The sequence below is a fragment of the Delphinapterus leucas genome, chromosome 4 (assembly GCF_059928025.1).
Source record: "Delphinapterus leucas isolate spDelLeu-1000000601 "Yukka" chromosome 4, BTC_Dleu_Yukka2, whole genome shotgun sequence".
Classification (NCBI taxonomy): Eukaryota; Metazoa; Chordata; class Mammalia; order Artiodactyla; family Monodontidae; genus Delphinapterus; species Delphinapterus leucas.
In genome coordinates this window covers 5,904,295-5,921,274 of record NC_143132.1, presented here as the reverse complement: position 1 = coordinate 5,921,274, position 16,980 = coordinate 5,904,295, and the positions used below count along the sequence as shown (strand labels likewise).

The window sequence follows — 16,980 nt, the reverse complement described above, 5'->3', positions numbered from 1 at the left end:
AGCCTGAATGGAGTATGGACCCCTGCAAACACACGTCTCTGTCTCACTGTCAGAATTCCAGTCACAAGGCCCGGTGGGGTGATCTTTTCCACAGTCGGGAGAGAAAAAGACAGAAGGTCCAGAAATGGAGCTTCCCAGTGGAAAGCACAACTGATAGCCTGGAAAGGAGCGATGCTTTCCTCTGGATAATAGTTCATATAATTGAGGGAAATCTAAGGAGACGCCCTGGGACCAGCAGTACCTTTCAGATAGTGAACGCTGGGAGATGGTCCCTGGTATGGACTGAATTGTGTCCCCGCCAAGTTCACATGTGTGCGATAGTGTTTGGAGCTGGGCCTTTGGAAGGTAACTAGGTTTAGTTTTAGTGCATTCTCTTTGCCTCTCTCTCTCCTCTCTCCCTCTCATCCCTCCCTCTTTCCTCATTGTGCCACGTGAGGACACATGGAGACATCGGCCATCGCAAGCCAGGAAGAGAGCTCTCACTGGAACCCAGCCCTGCTGGCAGCCTGATCTCAGACTTCCAGCCACCAGAACTGTGAGAAAATAAATGTCCGTGGTTTAAGCCTCCTTTGACTATGGTGTTTTGTTACGGCAGCCTGACCTGCCTAAAATGCCAACCCCTAAAATGCCTTCCTAAAGCTAAACATTTATTGATTCTGAGACCAGGGATCATTGGTATGAATCTCTGGGCTCTGTTTTCTCAGTCACTTGATGTGGTTGGAGCTGTCATATTCAAAGTAAGCGGAAGGCTTCTGTGTTGTATTATGGATGGGGAGAGAGGCTCCACTGGACCCCAGACTCAGCAGTCTGTAAAGCCTAGAGAAGCCGACCCCCTGATGTCCTCAGAAAAGCCAAACTCCTCACGTGCTTCTCAAGGCCGTGCTGGCCCCTAGCCTCACTTCCAAGCTTTCCCTTTGCATGTTGCCCTGTTTCTGGGACCCATGGGCCTCCCCAGAGCAGCAATCCTGAACACCCTCAGGTAGGACATCTGTTCTCTCCTCTGTGCTGTCAAAGCAAAGCCAGAGCTGGACAGCAGATAAAGCAGGAAGAACACATTTTATTCCAGAACTATTGCGAGAAGGGAAATGAGACCTCAGTACAGAGCTGGGCTCAGCTCGGAGTACGGCCCGGACAAGTGGGGATTTATAGCCGAGGAGCAGGGTGTGGGATCCGTGGGTAGGAAATTACTGAGAGGAAGCATCAGGGGTCGGGGGGATTCTGGCTAAACTGAACTTGACAGGATTCTTGCTGACGGTGAGCCCCAAGCCTGGGGGGATAAGGAAGTTGACCAGATATCGAGGATGGGAGATTCTGGCTAAACCCACTTAGCAGGATTCTTGCTGAAATTGGGTGACACAGAGATTACGTGGGAGTCCAAGGTTGAGGCCTCGTTGAGAAATGGATTCAGAAGAGCCTGACGAATTTGGTCAGGGAGAGGGTCTTTCAGGTCCGCAGACCTCCTTGTTGTGTCGTGTTGTACTTAACAGCTCTGCTCATCCTGTGGGCTGTGAGCCCCTCAAAAGTTTGCCTTCTTCATCCTGGAACCCGGGGCCCCCGGACCCCTGCCGGGCACAGAGGAGGTTCTCAGAAGAGGTTTTCTGAGGCAGTGAAAGGGTCTGGGATGAGGGTGCAGGGCTCACTCCCTCCCGACAGCAAGGGGCTACACTGAAAGCTCTTCCAATGGGAAGCGTTCCTGTCCCAGCTGGTCAGCCTCAAAGGATGGGCACAGGATGCCCCTGAGGCCACGTCGGTGGGGACACTTCACCAGTATTATTTCCTACAGCCACCGGCAGCATGAGAGCTGAACGGTAAATGGAATTTTTGTTCACGGTTCTTGGTTGAGCTCATGAGGTGATGTGAAAGGCACAGAAAGAAACCATTCGTTGTGGGGTTGGGATGTTCAAATTCCCTTCTCGCCAAAGAGGAGGCCCCAGGCGCCCTCTAAACACCTCTGTGTGCAGACTCCAGCCACTGGCTCAGCGATGACCCACAGTGTCAAAGGCAGCTGGTGTGCGTGGCCACAGCCCAAGGATGCCTCCCAGGGAGGGGCTGCCTCCCCTGAGCTGCCACAGGGAGCCAGAACAGATGGTCTCGAACATTTTTTAAATGGGAGAGGGGCTGAAGTAGAGTTGATGGTTTCTTTTGTTAAGTAGAAAAATTTTTAAAAATGGTCAGCCACCATCACCATTTCTTTTCATAAAATGGAAAAATATATTTTACTGAGAAAAGTGGTAAAAATGTGCGAAGTTTCCACTCCACTTGACCCCAGCCCTGACTCTCAGGCCCTCGAGGGAAGGTCAGATAAAAACAACTACCATAACCTTCTTAGAGGGACTGGAAATGTGGAGATGACCTCACCCAGCGCCTCAGATATCCACGGTGCCGTCTTTCGCCTCCTGGAATCACTGCCATCATTAGTTTTGAAGTGTGGCCATCCCTCAGCTCAGGTATGAGAGCCTCTGTCCACCAGTGGTGACGGAAGACCCTGAGCACCAGAATAGGACTAATAAAGTGGATCTGACACCTTGGATGGGACAAAAATTACATCCTTATTTTCATGAACCTTTCACTGAAATTTAGCACTTCCTTCCATCATGAATATGGCACGGTATTAGTTTCCTAGGGCGGTGGTAACAAAGAACCTCAAACCGAGGGCTTAGGACCAGAGGAGATGGGGTGGTGTGACCGCAGAGAGACAACAGGTACTTATCTTCTCACAGCTCTGGAGGCTGGAAGTTGGAGGTCAAGGTACGGGCAGAATTGGTTCCTTCTGAGAGCTGTGAGGGAGAGTCTGTCCCAGGCCTTTCCCCCAGCTTCTGCTGGTTGGCTGGCAATCCTTGACGTTCCTTGGCTTCTACAAGCATCACCCTAATCTCTGTCTTCATCTTCACATGGTGTTCTTCCTATGTGCTTATCTGTGTGCAAATTTCCCCCTTTAATAAGGACCCCAGTCATAAGTGGACCAGGGCCCGCTCTAATAGACCTCGTTGTAACTTGGTAAAGACTCTCCAAATCAGGTCACATTCTGAGGCTCTGGGGATTAGACGTTTTGCGGGGGAGGGGGGGCACAGGTCAGCCCCTAACAGGCACCGACCCACTCAGCAGTGGAGCCCGCGACTTTGCCTCCGAAAAAGCTCGTCGGCATTTGCACAGCATAGTAGTAGCTGTGGACCCTTCTAAACGCGGGCGGAGCTCACGCTGCCTTCAAAATGAAGACAGTTATTAGACATGCAGCTACAAGTCATTGTCAGATACAATACTAAAGGGCATTCCAGCACAGAAGATTTTTTTCTTATAAAACTATTTTTAAAGAAATTGATTATTTCGATGTTGTTAACATGATAGCCCAAAGAAAGCGTCCACTTGATGCCTGAGATCCAGCACACTGTTGCTCTGACCCACGACAGTAGTGCAGGTTACCCTCACCAGCATTTATACAGAGCAGGGAGTTCTAGTTTTTGCCAATTGATAAGTGTTGTGTGTATGAGGAGATTCCACCCTACAGACAGCTGCGGGACTCCAAGGGGACTCCAAGTCCCCTCCAAGCTGCGGAACTTCTTTCCCTCACAAACCGGGTAGAAACACATTCATTGCTCCAGGGTTCGAAGCTGTGTGTCTTCTTATGGCTCCATTTCTGTAAGATAATCTGTAGTTTGGATTCGTGCTGTATTTTCTTTCAGTGACTAAGTTTAAAAGGCTTGGGTTTTGTTCAGCAGCGTAGAATATTACTTTGGTACACTTTTAAAAGTATTTTGATACATTTATTTCAACATCGTTGATTTCCTTTGTAATCCTGTATCATTTATTTTATGAACTGTGGTGAAAGGTTCCATGATATAAAAATGTTTGTGGAGGGTTTGTGGCTCCTGCTGGCTTCAGGAAGAACTTACTTACACAGAGAACTGTAGGAGACCCAGTTCTGTTCCTCTCGCTGGCTGTCCAAGAGCCCACTGTCCTCTGAACACTGAGGACACTGTCCTCTGAACCCACCCGGCTGCGTTTTCTCTCCGGTGCCCTTGAACCCTCTGTGGATGTGGCCTGTGATGCAAGCAGCCAGCCAGGAGGGAGGCTCTCAGGGCGAATCTGGACCACTCTTCCCACGCTTCTCCAGGCTGGGGTCATCCCGGGGGCAGGGCGCCCTCTGCTTGTGTGTGACAGAATCCCTCTGGCAAGGTGGACTTGAAGGGGCGAACTGAGGTGACATTATGGGGTGCCCCCCAACCTGCCAACGGGCACACTTTGATTAGAAGTTGTCAGGAGGGTGAAAATTCCCCCTCTATCCCTCTTGAGTTCTAGTGGCTGGACTCATAATAAAACTGACATAAGACAGATGAACAGGAGAAAAAGAAACAAATTTTACCTTTTGTGTACGGAAGGAGATCTCATAGAAATGGGACTTGAGAAGTGGCTAAAAAGCAGGCAGCTTTTAAAGCTTTGAGACTATAAATTTGTGGGGAATTGACAAGATAAAGAAACTTAGGTTTGGGGTGCTCTGTTAGGGAAGAATATAAACGGAGTTTGGGCTGGGGTAATAAAGAAGTGACAAGATCTGTTTATATAGGTTTCTCAGCCCTGGATTCCCCATCTCTGGAGATAAAGGTGTTCTTCTACCTCTAGATGCAGGGGGTGCATCTTTCACATGGGAGATTTGTTTTTTTGATTTCAGGGAGACAGAAAGGAGGGTCAGAGTGTTCCTTGTGCATTGGCTGTTTCTTAAGTAACCGTAATTCAAGATAATCCATACGCCATTGAGGCATATTTTGGAGCGACCTGCCCTGAGCCCCCAAAAAGTCATGACAGGAGTAATTATCACCAGGCAGGCATGATTCTCCCCAGTTGGAGACATAGACACAGGTGTGGAGTATTTAAATACCCTGTGTCAAATTACAAACTGTTGTGATCCAGCCAGATGTGCACAAGATCTTTTCTTTCCAAATTCCCGGATCTTTCCATCCCAGCAGGCTGCCTGAAGTTAACAAAAGAGGACTTTTTTTTTTTTTAAATCGGCTCCGCAGCATCTTAAGCTGATTTAAAATGGAAAATGGAGTGTGTACTGATTTGGCAATTAATGAAATATTGAAGCATCATCATAGCAACCTCATACTTGATTAAGGAGCCTGCCTTTCATATCTGGCCAACTGGTGTGTTAAAGCAACCGTCAGTGCTTTAGAGTTTATAGAAAAAGCAAATCCCAGGCTTTATTTCCTGGGGTTGTATTAATCCTATTTTTAATTTTCTGTATATTATGATGTTTTGACATTTTAAAAAAACCTTTCTGGCTGGGCAGAAGAGCTGTCAGTTCTTAGAGATCTCAAAGTGCCCAGCCAGGAGCTTGTCTTTAACGTGTAAATGAGCCCATCTGGAGCCCTACTTCCTCTCCGTGGCCCTGGGGCCCCAGGAGAATATTCCTGTGCCTCAGTCATCCCAGGGCCAGGCACCAGGCAACTAAGGGCACCCCTGTAGCCCAAGGCCCACCAAAATTATTCAAACTAGCCGATCCTAAAGTGTTCACCCTGTCCTGTCTCGAAGGGTCCTGGCCTTAGTCCCCATTATCTGTAGGGGTCTTCTGGCCATCACAGGGCAGGTCACCATCTTCATGGAAAACGAGGGACCCAAAAGTGTCATGTTTCATAGGCAGGTCTGTCTGTGGTCGCTTACTCAGCTGCTGTCCCCATCCCATCCTTAGAGATCTGTAGCTCAATGCTTAGTCAAAAATAATAAAAGACAATCCTCAGAATGGGAGAAAATATTTGCAAATGAAGCAAGTGACAAAGGATTAATCTGCAATATTTATAAGCAGCTCATGCAGCTCAATAACAAAAAAACAACCCAATTCAAAAATGGGCAGAAGACCTAAATAGACATTTCTCCAAAGAAGATATACAGACTGCCAACAAACACATGAAAGAATGCTCAATGTCATTAATCATTAGAGAAATGCAAATCAAAACTTGAATGAGATACCATCTCACACAAGTCAGAATGGCCATCATCAAAAAATCTAGAAACAATAAATGCTGGAGAGGGTGTGGAGAAAAGGGAACACTCTTGCACTGCTGGTGGGGATGTGAATTGGTTCAGCCACTATGGAGAACAGTATGGAGGTTCCTTAAAAAACTACAAATAGAATTACCATATGACCCAGCAATCCCACTGCTGGGCATATACCCTGAGAAAACCATAATTCAAAGAGTCATGTACCAAAATGTTCATTGCAGCTCTATTTACAATAAGCCAGGAGATGGAAACAACCTAAGTGCCCATCATCAGATGAATGGATAAAGAAGATGTGGCACATATATACAATGGAATATTACTCAGCCATAAAAAGAAACGAAATTGAGCTATTTGTAATGAGGTGGATGGAGACGCAAGAGGGAAGAAATATGGGAACATATGTATATTATAACTGATTCACTTTGTTATAAAGCAGAAACTAACACACCATTGTAAAGCAATTATATTCTAACAAAGATGTTAAAAAAAAAAACAACCAAGCAAGGAGCACTTGATCCCACTCCCCTAAAGCCCCTGGGGAGGTTGCTTAGCTCAGCTTCCATCACAAATGTCCCACTCCACGTCCTCAGGCACTTTTAGGTGTGGCTGCCTACTGACCTGCTCAGTCTCTTCCTTAAACCAAATAATCACAAAATCAGGATGCTGCCCGCGGCTCTCCTGAGTGTAGACCACAGCCGCTCCGAGCTTGATTGGGACACCTGGCCAAGGGAGGCCCTGTGCACAGCAGAGGCCATCAAGGGCTTATCAGGAAAACATCCAAAAGGATAAAAGCAAACAAACAACAGTTGGGGATGGACAGGAGATACAAAAGAAAAAGAAGAAAAATTAAGCTGCTTAGAGATACCAGCCGACCAACCATTCTCAAAAATTTTGCTTAAGGAAAAAATAAAAGAGGAAAGGGTTTTCTCCAGGAGAGGTCCCTGCAGACACTGAGGTTTCCCTTCCTTCCTCTTATTATTATTATTTGTGGTACGCGGGCACGAACCCGCATCCCCTGCATCGGCAGGCGGACTCTCAACCACTGCGCCACCAGGGAAGCCTTCTTCTTCTTATTGACCTGAGAGAAACTGATGATGTGACTTTGGGTGGCTAAATCCTCAAGCAAAAAACAAACAACTCCCACCCCAATACAGCTTTAGGAGGCTACAAGACCAAGAGAAAAAAAAAAAAAGGGAAACTGAAATTTTTTTTCCTGAGCAAATGGCAGGTCTAACCAACATTACTAGAGCCCTAGATTACCTAATGATTTCAAAACACACTCCTAGATACAGAGGGAGAAACTGGAGAGGGGATTAAATAAATTATGGATACATAGAGTATTTTAATATAAATATATAACACGTTGTGTAACTGCTAAAACAAATTTTTGATTAAAATATTTAATACTAATAAATATTGATATAAGCATTTTATTATTTTTACTATTAAATATTTAATTATTAATATAGTTCATGAAAATGATTATATATGATTATATAACTAAATTAAGACAAAGATTTCATATACATAGATACTAAAGAATATATAATTATGTAACTAAATTAAAACCAAATTCCATAATTTGATCCAGTTAAAAACCCAAAATTTGCATACTAAAAAAAATTGTGACAAAAAATAAAAAAGGCACTTATCGGCTTTTGTGCTTGTACCGCAGAGTTTCTCAAATTAACTTTAACATTTGCTAAAATGCACAAATTAACAAAACTTCATGGACTTAGTCAGTACTGGGCCTCAAATTATAGTTACATCTGAGGATCCCACTGAATTGAAACATTGTACCCCCATACTCTTAAAAAAGTAACTAAATATCAAATGGAGGAGAAATGGGTATACTCTGTTGTCTTGCCTAAATTACCTGTCATCACAGCACCCATTGCTTTGAAATATTCCAAATTGGACATAGGTGGTCTGACACAATAAATAATGAATTAAAATAAAAGGACTTTTTTTTTGACACTTACAAATTGGCTTAGTAAAATGGAATCCCATAAACACCCAGTTAAAATAGTTAATATGGCTCCATGTACGTTAATATAGAGCGTTATTAATTACATGAAATCTAATGAATAAAGTGTGATTATCCCCACTGTTTCTCCATTTGACAGCTCAATTTTTCTTGTTCTGGAATCTGGAAAAAATAAAGGGCGCCTCATGGTGGATTCCTACAATCTTTTTTTTTTTTTTTCCACGAAACAAACAAGTATTTCTTTCAAGTTAACCAAAATACATTCCGTGTTAAAACACAATTTTTGTATAGATACAGTTGCATTTAAAAAACTCGTAACGGTTTTCTTACCAATATTTTTGCATTCATAATATAAAAGTGAAATAAAGCACTAAGGAGAGCGCTCTTAACTTTTTATTTTTAAATTTTTATTTATTTATTTATTTGTTTGTTTTTTTGCGGTAGGCCGGCCTCTCACTGTTGCGGCCTCTCCCATTGCGGAGCACAGGCTCCAGACGCACAGGCTCAGCGGCCATGGCTCACGGGCCCAGCCGCTCCGCGGCATGTGGGATCTTCCCGGACCGGGGCACGAACCCGTGTCCCCTGCATCGGCAGGCGGACTGTCAACCACTGTGCCACCAGGGAAGCCCAATTTTTATTTATTTTTAAAATTAAAATTCCAAAATTTTATATTGGAGTGTAGTTGATTTACAATGTTGTGATTTCTGGTGTACAGCAAAGTGATTCAGTTATACATGTGTATGTATAACTTATATGTATATGCATATATGTATATATATTCTTTTTCAGATTCTTTTCCCATATGGGGAATTCCTACAGTCTTAATGCTGTGCTTCCATCCATTAGGGGCCAATATCCAATATTATTAAAATTATCGATATCATTCAGTCCACAACTGGCTAGCATTTTGCTCTTATGGATATGGTGGACGTGTCTGTTCACTGTCAATTTCAACAGCCTCTCAGCTGAGTTGCTCCACTTCCCAAGGGACATGTTTTCCATGTTTCCCATGGGGCACCCCAGCAGCTTTGCCATCCTGATCTTTTCAGACAAGACCTTCACTGCATCCACCTTTCTCTAGGACACAGTATGACATTACATTAATGATATCCTCCTCCAAGGACACTCATTTGACACCCTTATTAAGGACACACAAGTCTAACATCTTTTAGTCATTATCGGGTTCGGGTGTCATCACATATTTCTCATTTACAAATTTTACTTCCCGATTAAAATCAACAGACACTTCCATTTGTACCCTCAAAAACTCCTTCACTATAGAAGCTTTGAAGTTCCATTTATCATCCTTTTCTTTTATGGTGTGTTTTGCATCCTGTTTTAAAAAAAAGTCACCCAGTCCAAGATCAGAAAACTTTTCTTCCAGAAGCTTTATTGTTGTACCTTTCACCTTTAGATATTGCAATCCACCTGGATTTGACTTGTGTATGGTGTAAGGTAGGGGTCAGGTACTTCTTACCCATGTGGATATCAAATAGACCCAGGACTCTTTTTTTTTTTTTTAAACATCTTTATTGGAGTGTAATTGCTTTACAATGGTGTGTTAGTTTCTGCTGTATAACAAAGTGAATCAGCTATATGTATACATATGTCCCCATATCCCCTCCCCCTTGCGTCTCCCTCCCACCCTCCCTATCCCACCCATCTAGGTGGTCACAAAACACCGAGCTGATCTTCCCGTGCAATGCAGCTGCTTCCCACTAGCTATCTGTTTTACGTTTGGTAGTGTATATATGTCCATGCCACTCTCTCACATCGTTCCAGCTTACCCTTCCCCCTCCCCATGTCCTCAAGTCCGTCCTCTACGTCTGCCTCTTTATTCCTGTCCTGACCCTAGGTTCATGAGAACCATTTTTTCTTTTTCTTTTTTTGGATTCCATGTATACGTGCTAGCATATGGTATTTGTTTTTCTCTTTCTGACTTACTTCACTCTGTATGACAGACTCTAGGTCCATCCACCTCACTACAAATAACTCAATTTCGTTTCTTTTTATGGCTGAGTAATATTCCATTGTATTCATGTGCCACATCTTCTTTATCCATTTGTCTGTCGATGGACACTCAGGTTGCTTCCATGTCCTGGATATTGTAAATAGTGATGCAATGAACATTGTGGTACATGACTCTTTTTGATGGTTTTATCATGGTGTATGCCCAGTAGTGGGATTGCTGGGTCGTATGGTAGTTCTATTTTTAGTTTTTTAAGGAACCTCCATACTGTTCTCCATAGTGGCTATATCCATTTACATTCCTGCCAACAGGGCATGAAGATTCCCTTTTCTCCTCACCCTCTCCAGCATTTAGACCCAGGACTCTTTTTCTCTCCCGTTGTGGAGCACAGGCTCTGGACGCGCAGGCTCAGCGGCCATGACTCATGGGCCCAGCCACTCCATGGCATGTGGGATCTTCTTGGACCGGGGCACAAACCCATATCCCCCGCATCGGCAGGCGGACTCTCAACCACTGCACCACCAGGGAAGCCTGGACCCAGGACTCTTGATTGAAAGATCACTCTTTCCCCACTAAATTGTGTTGCATTTATCATATGTGTGGGTTTCTTTCTGGGCTCTCTCTTCTGCTCCATTAACCTATTTTTCTATTGTAATGCCAGTTTTCTTACATAGTTAACTGCACATCAGCTTATGCGTATAGTAAAGGAAACTGCTGAACTTTGTTAAAAGATTAGATAGACACCCTCAGCTTTTGTATAAGATATCTAGTTGCCCAGGCTGCCAGACAGCCTGGGGGAGTCATCTGGGTGCAAACAGAATTGCAGGACATGATTGTTCTGTGCCTCACTCCCCTCCATTTACTCATTCTCCTGTGAGAAACCTGTGATGGGGTGTGTACTCCTGATGTCTTCCTCATCTTTCACTCCTCTCCCTTATGCTTCCAGAAAAATCTCTTTGCCCCCTCCACCATAAACGCTGCCCTGGAAGCATCACTGATAGGCTGTTCCCAAGATGCAGGGGTGGGGTGGGGTGCACTCACCACATAACAGAACCAACAGGAGATGCTTGATAAGTTGAGGTTTATTTTAAGGAACTGGGTCACATGGTTATGGAGGCTGAGAAGCTCCAAGATCTGCAGTCAGCCTGCTGGACACCCAGGAGGGCCAAGAGTGTGGTTCTAGTCTAACAGCTCGAGCCTCAGGAAGAACTGATGTTTAGCTGGAGTCTGAAAGCAGGGAAAACCGTGAAGTACCAGTCCAAGCAGTCAGGCAGGAGGAGTTCCCCTCACTTGGGGGAAGGTCAGCCCTTTTCTTCTCTTCAGGCCTTCAACTGATTGGGTGCAGCCCACCTGCATTAGGGAGGGCAATCTGCTTTATTCAGCCTCCTTATTCAAATTTTCATCTCATCCAAAAAACACCCTCACAGACACACCCAGCATAGTGTTTGACCAAATGTCTAGGCACCTCATGGCCTAGGCAAGTTGACACACAGCCATTGCACTGCAAGAGCTGCGTTGTTCCCACTGCCTTGGAGGCTGACACCCAGGTCTCCTCCAGTGAGCAGGGGCTGGGCACCAGGTGGGAGCTGAGAGCTGCGGCCCAACGTAGGTCTGGGGCAGTTGTAGGGAAGCTTATTCCAGACTGCTTTATCCGAGTGGTGCCCACTGGTGTTTTCAAAGGAACCAGCCTAGAGTAGAATCACCTGGGACATATGAAAACACAGATTCCTGGGCTCCAGACCTGCCTTATCTGAGTCTGTGTGGGATGGCACCTTTTTGTAAAATAATTTATTTTTTTGAAATATAGTTGATTTACAATGTTGTGTTAATTTCTACTGTACAGCAAAGTGATTCAGTTTATACACATACACGTTCTTTTTCATCCTCTTTTCCATATGGTTTATCACAGGATATTGAATCTAGCTCCCTGTGCTGTACAGTAGGCCCTTGTTGTTTATCCAGTCTTTATTTTATAACAGTTTGCATCTACTAATCCCAAACTCCCAATCCATCCTTCCTCTATACCCCCTTCCCTTTGACAACCACAAGTCTGTTCTCTACGTCTGTGAGTCTGTTTCTGTTTTGTAGATAAGTTCATTTGTGTCATATTTTACAGTCCACATATAAGTGATACCATATGGTATTTGCCTTTCTCTTTCTGACTTACTTCACTTAGTATGATAATCTCTAGGTCCATCCATGTTGCTGCAAATGGCATTATTTCATTCTTTTTTAAGGGATGGAACCTTTGAACTTGCATTTTAAACCAGCCTCCTGGGAGATTCTTCCACCTACTGAGTTTGAGAGCCTCTGGGTTTCTCAGGCTGCATGTCATCCATTCATTGTGCATTCCCTGCAATGCCATTCTGCTCTCCGATGGCCCGTGGGTTGGCAGCAGTCTTCTCAGATGTGTGAGGATAGCTCTGGAGCAGATGTCCTGAAGGTGGATCCCAGCCCTCTGAACTGCCCACCACCCTCTGTGAGTCCCTGGCTCTGGAACTCCCACCTCTGCTGCCACCTGTCACATTGCACATGCCCTTCAAGAACAAGCTCAAGTACCACATCCTTCACCTGGCCCATCCAATGGGCTGGGCACCTCACCAGTTCTCTCTCCCTTGAGGCCACGGGCCTCTTGGTTGTGTGCTTTGGCCCCGGACACTCTCTCTGGCCTCAGAGTGGAACATTGCTGTTCATTCCAGGTCTTTCCCTTCAGATCCAGGAGGTCCTCCCCACCAGCCCACTTGAACTTAACTTTCCAGACTGTCCCTTTGGCTTTCCAGGCCTTGGGGTGTGGACTTCCAATGCCTTTGTCTCCAGGCCCTGTAGCCTCTGGTCCTTCGATGGAAGGTTGGATTCCTGGTCCTGGTGACACACCATATGCTCGATCAGAGATGCAGATGTAAATGGGAGTGTGAGGTATAATTTCTGAAGAGTGTGTTTCCTTTTTTTTTTTTTTTTTTAAATAAATTTACTTATTTTATTTATTTATTTTTGGCTGCGTTAGGTCCTCATTATTGCGTGTGGGCTTTCTCTAGTTGTGGCGAGCGGGGGCTACTCTTTGTTGCGGTGGGCAGGCTTCTTATTGCGGTGGCTTCTCTTGTTGTGGAGCACGGGCTCTAGAGTGCAGGCTCAGTAGTTGTGGAGCACAGGCTCAGTAGTTGTGGTGCACCAGCTTAGTTGCTCTGTGGCACGTGGGATCTTCCCAGACCAGGGCTCAAACCCGTGTCCCCTGCATTGGCAGGCGGATTCTTAACCACTGCGCCACCAGGAAGGTCCCCAGAGTGTGTTTCTTGGTCACTGAACTGTAGGCAGGAAGTTTCTTCCAATTGCATGTGAAAACAAACGGCCCCAGGGAGTGTTGGCCAGCCGGGCCATGGAGCGTGGTGCTCGCTCTGCCGTCTGAACGCCGGTGCTGTGAGTGAGCTGAGAGTCCCTTCCTGGGGACTGAGATTCAGGCGAAGGATCCCGGGAAAGGGCACAGGAGGTGGAATGAAAACCAGGGTTTGCTGTTGAGGCAACCACAGAGGAAGAGCAAACTTATCTGCGAAAGGAAGCAAAATCGAGAAATAGCGTCTTTTCCCCTGCATTGGTTTTCATGTTCCTTTCTAGAGTATACTGCGGGAGAAAATGCAATTTCGTTTCCCTTACACCTTCCCCGCCCCCGCCCCCAAATCGACTACACATCCTAGCCCTGCAAGTAAATAACCTCACAAAGAAAGGGTTGTAGACTTCTCAGCCTCCTGCAGGCTCAGCCACGTTCTCAAAGTCCTTTTGTGTCCTGTGGTGATTTCTGTGAAGTCAGTGAGGGCTGCAGCTGGTCAGGAGCTCCATGGGGGACCCAAAAGAACAGCAGCTGGACCGAGTTGGCCTCCAGAGAGTGGGCTAGTTCTGGAAAGCTCCATCATTGTTCCATTTCTTTTATGAAGAACGTACTTGGAACAGATTTTTACTTAATGAAATTTCGAAGTCTTCTTTGGCTATCGAAATAACCAACCCTTTCTACATTTCACTCTGTGGGTTTCTTTTCTTGCTAACTCCTATGTCCTCTTTTTTTTTTTTTTGTGGTACACGGGCCTCTCACTGTTGTGGCCTCTCCCGTTGCGGAGCACAGGCTCCGGACGCGCAGGCTCAGCGGCCATGGCTCACGGGCCCAGCTGCTCCGTGGCATGTGGGATCTTCCCGGACCGGGGCACGAACCCGTGTCCCCTGCATCGGCAGGCAGACTCTTAACCACTGCGCCACCAGGGAAGCCCACCCCTATGTCCTCTTATCCAGCATAACATTCTGAAAACGTGGACACTGAGTTGAGAATTGATGGGTTGGTTTCCTCCCTGTGTTAGGTTCTTTAAGCATCACCCATGGACTCTGTTACGTGACTGTCACTGGCTTACATGTCCGTCGTGTTTCCTTAAAAATTTCTGGCTGCTGTCCTAACCCATTAGTCTAAAAAGATTGTTGGATATTTGCTTGCTGTTATTATTGTCAACAGGGGAACCATGTGTTGGGATTTGTCTTGACTGGACCCATTTTACAGATGAGAAAAGTGAGGCTGGGGATTAATGTCTTGCAGGTGGGTGGTACATTGGCACTACAGCAACTGCTTCAGTACAGCAAAAGGTGAAGAGCTGCCAGTGAGGCATGAGTGCTTTTAATGACACTATTCTTTTTGGTTTGCCCTTATAGGGCGTCCCAAGGAAGAGAATCATTCTTTTGGCAAACAAACCAAGCCCAGAACCTGATCGTGCTGAATGTCATGCTGACAGCTCTTGGAATCTACCCTTTGGCTTAGCTTTCAACCCAGAGGTTCATCTTACCCAGGAAAAGAGTGAGTTATTTGCTTTCTTAATGTTATAACACTGACATGGATAATCCTGAATTTGTGGAGAATAAAAGAGAGGCGAGCAAAAGATAAAAGAATCAGGAGATTTAAACAGTAAGCTAAAAACAGAACAAAACAAAACAAAAAACGGCCACTGCTAGCAGAGACGGAATTCCAAGGTAGTTGTTTGTGCACATCTGAAGGCTGGTCTTGCTTCTTTCTGGGAGTGATGAAGTGGTGCTTAAATCAATCAGAGAAGAATGCCAGTGGCCTGTACATTTAGGTCTAGCCTTGCAGGGTCTCTAGCCGGATGTCGTTATGGAGTCAGAGAAGGGCAGAACCGGAAGGACGGACCTAGTGAGCCATGTGTTTCCATATCCTTCTGGGTAAGGAATGTGAGGCTCCCATCGGTGAAGGGCTGGCTGAGCCTGATCTTCCGCTAGGGGGTGAGAGATGCTGGCAGCCGTCTCTGCCTCTGTGTGGAACCATGGTTCTCCACTTCTGTCTGCAACAAGATTCCAGAGCTTCTAAAACCTGAGCCATGAAACGTGGGTCTTGTCCCCCATCTCAGCCGCCCAGGGTAAAGCTAAACAGGCACTCCTGCTTTTGAGGTCTAACCATTTGACTTTGTTCCTTTCAGATGGCTTATGTGAAGATGAGATGGATTTATATTTCCCTGGTGGTCCTGGGAGCCCTTTGTCTGTATTTTAGCCTGGATGGTCTGAGTCCTTTTAAAGGCGAACCGTTGGTTTTCAAGAACGAAGGTGGGAGCTTCCTTCAGCTCCCAGATATAGACTGCAGGCAGGACCCCCCCTTCCTTGTCCTGCTGGTTACTTCATCCCACGAGCAGATGTTTGCCCGCTCGGTCATCCGGAGCACGTGGGGGAGAGAAAAGATCGTGAGGGGAAAACGAATAAAAACATTCTTCCTCCTGGGAACCACCCCCAGTAAGGACATGTCGAGGGCAGTGTCCCAGGAGAGCCAGCAATATCACGATATTATCCAGAAGGACTTCATGGATGTTTATTTCAATCTGACTCTAAAGACCATGATGGGTATGGAGTGGATCTACCGCTTTTGTCCGCAGGCATCTTTCGTGATGAAAACAGACTCTGACATGTTTGTCAACATCTACTATCTGACTGAACTGCTCCTGAAGAAAAATAGAACAACTCGGTTTTTCACTGGCTTCTTAAAACTAAACGAATACCCAATCAGGAAAAGGTATAATAAGTGGTTTGTTAGTAAATTCGAGTATCCGTGGGACAAGTACCCGCCCTTTTGCTCCGGTGTTGGCTATGTTTTCTCCAGCGATGTGGCGGGCCAGGTGTACAACGTTGCTGAAAGTGTCCCGTTCATTAAACTGGAAGATGTCTTTGTGGGGCTCTGCCTGGAAAAACTGCAAATCAAACTGGAGGAGCTTCACTCCAAGCAGACTTTCTTCCCCAATGGGTTACCCTTCACCATATGCCGTTACAAGAAGATCGTGGCCTGCCATCATATCAAGCCTCACAATATCCTGCTGTATTGGCAGGCTCTGGAAAGTTCCCTGGAAGAAGATTGTCCAGATATCTGAAGGGAGCCCAGCAGAACATCTGGACACACACCAGACAGCCCACGGTGATGGTTTTTGAAAGATCTTGGATGGCACGGCTGAGACTCCTGGGGTAGGGAGGGAGTAAGGAAGGAAGAGGCCGAAGAGTGAGGGTGATATCCTGAAGGCTTCCCAATCTAAACCTGAATGCCACCGCTGACGAATCCCCATTTGGTGCCCCAAGCCATAACATATACTCTCTCTTGAGCACCTACCAAGTTGCACTAAGTGATGAATGCCTGCATTTTCTCATGTCAGGGGTCAGCATCCATACGGAGTGGTGGGTGTTAGCACCCCATCTCACACACAAGGAAACAGCAGCTTAGAGAAGCACGCGGGCCTGTCCCAAGGATTACAGCCAGCAGACACTGGAGCAGGGATGAGAGCCCACCTCTCAGTACACCCCTGTGTGCTGCCTCTTGGGAGAGGACGGTGGTGCGGGAGGCTCCGAGGGAAGCCTTGCTGCTGGCATCTGTCAGTCCCTTGCTCGAGTTCCCTCCTCCTCAAATCCCATTCCTGTGCCTTTTAGTGCAGAGACTGAGGTGAACCAATGCGCCCCCAGCTCCCTTTGTTCACTGCAGTGGGTCTGGCTGGCCTGAGACCGTGTTAGCAGC

The 16,980-nt window shown here is 46.0% G+C and overlaps 1 protein-coding gene across 1 annotated transcript; it reads left to right on the top strand.

Moving 5' to 3' along the window:
- The first annotated feature begins 15,406 nt into the window (after positions 1–15,406).
- Positions 15,407–16,716, top strand: B3GALT5 (beta-1,3-galactosyltransferase 5). The gene has a single exon (XM_022552954.2). The coding sequence runs from the start codon at positions 15,413–15,415 to the stop codon at positions 16,346–16,348; it is 936 nt and encodes a 311-aa protein (XP_022408662.1). The 5' UTR covers positions 15,407–15,412; the 3' UTR covers positions 16,349–16,716.
- The last annotated feature ends 264 nt before the right edge of the window (positions 16,717–16,980 follow it).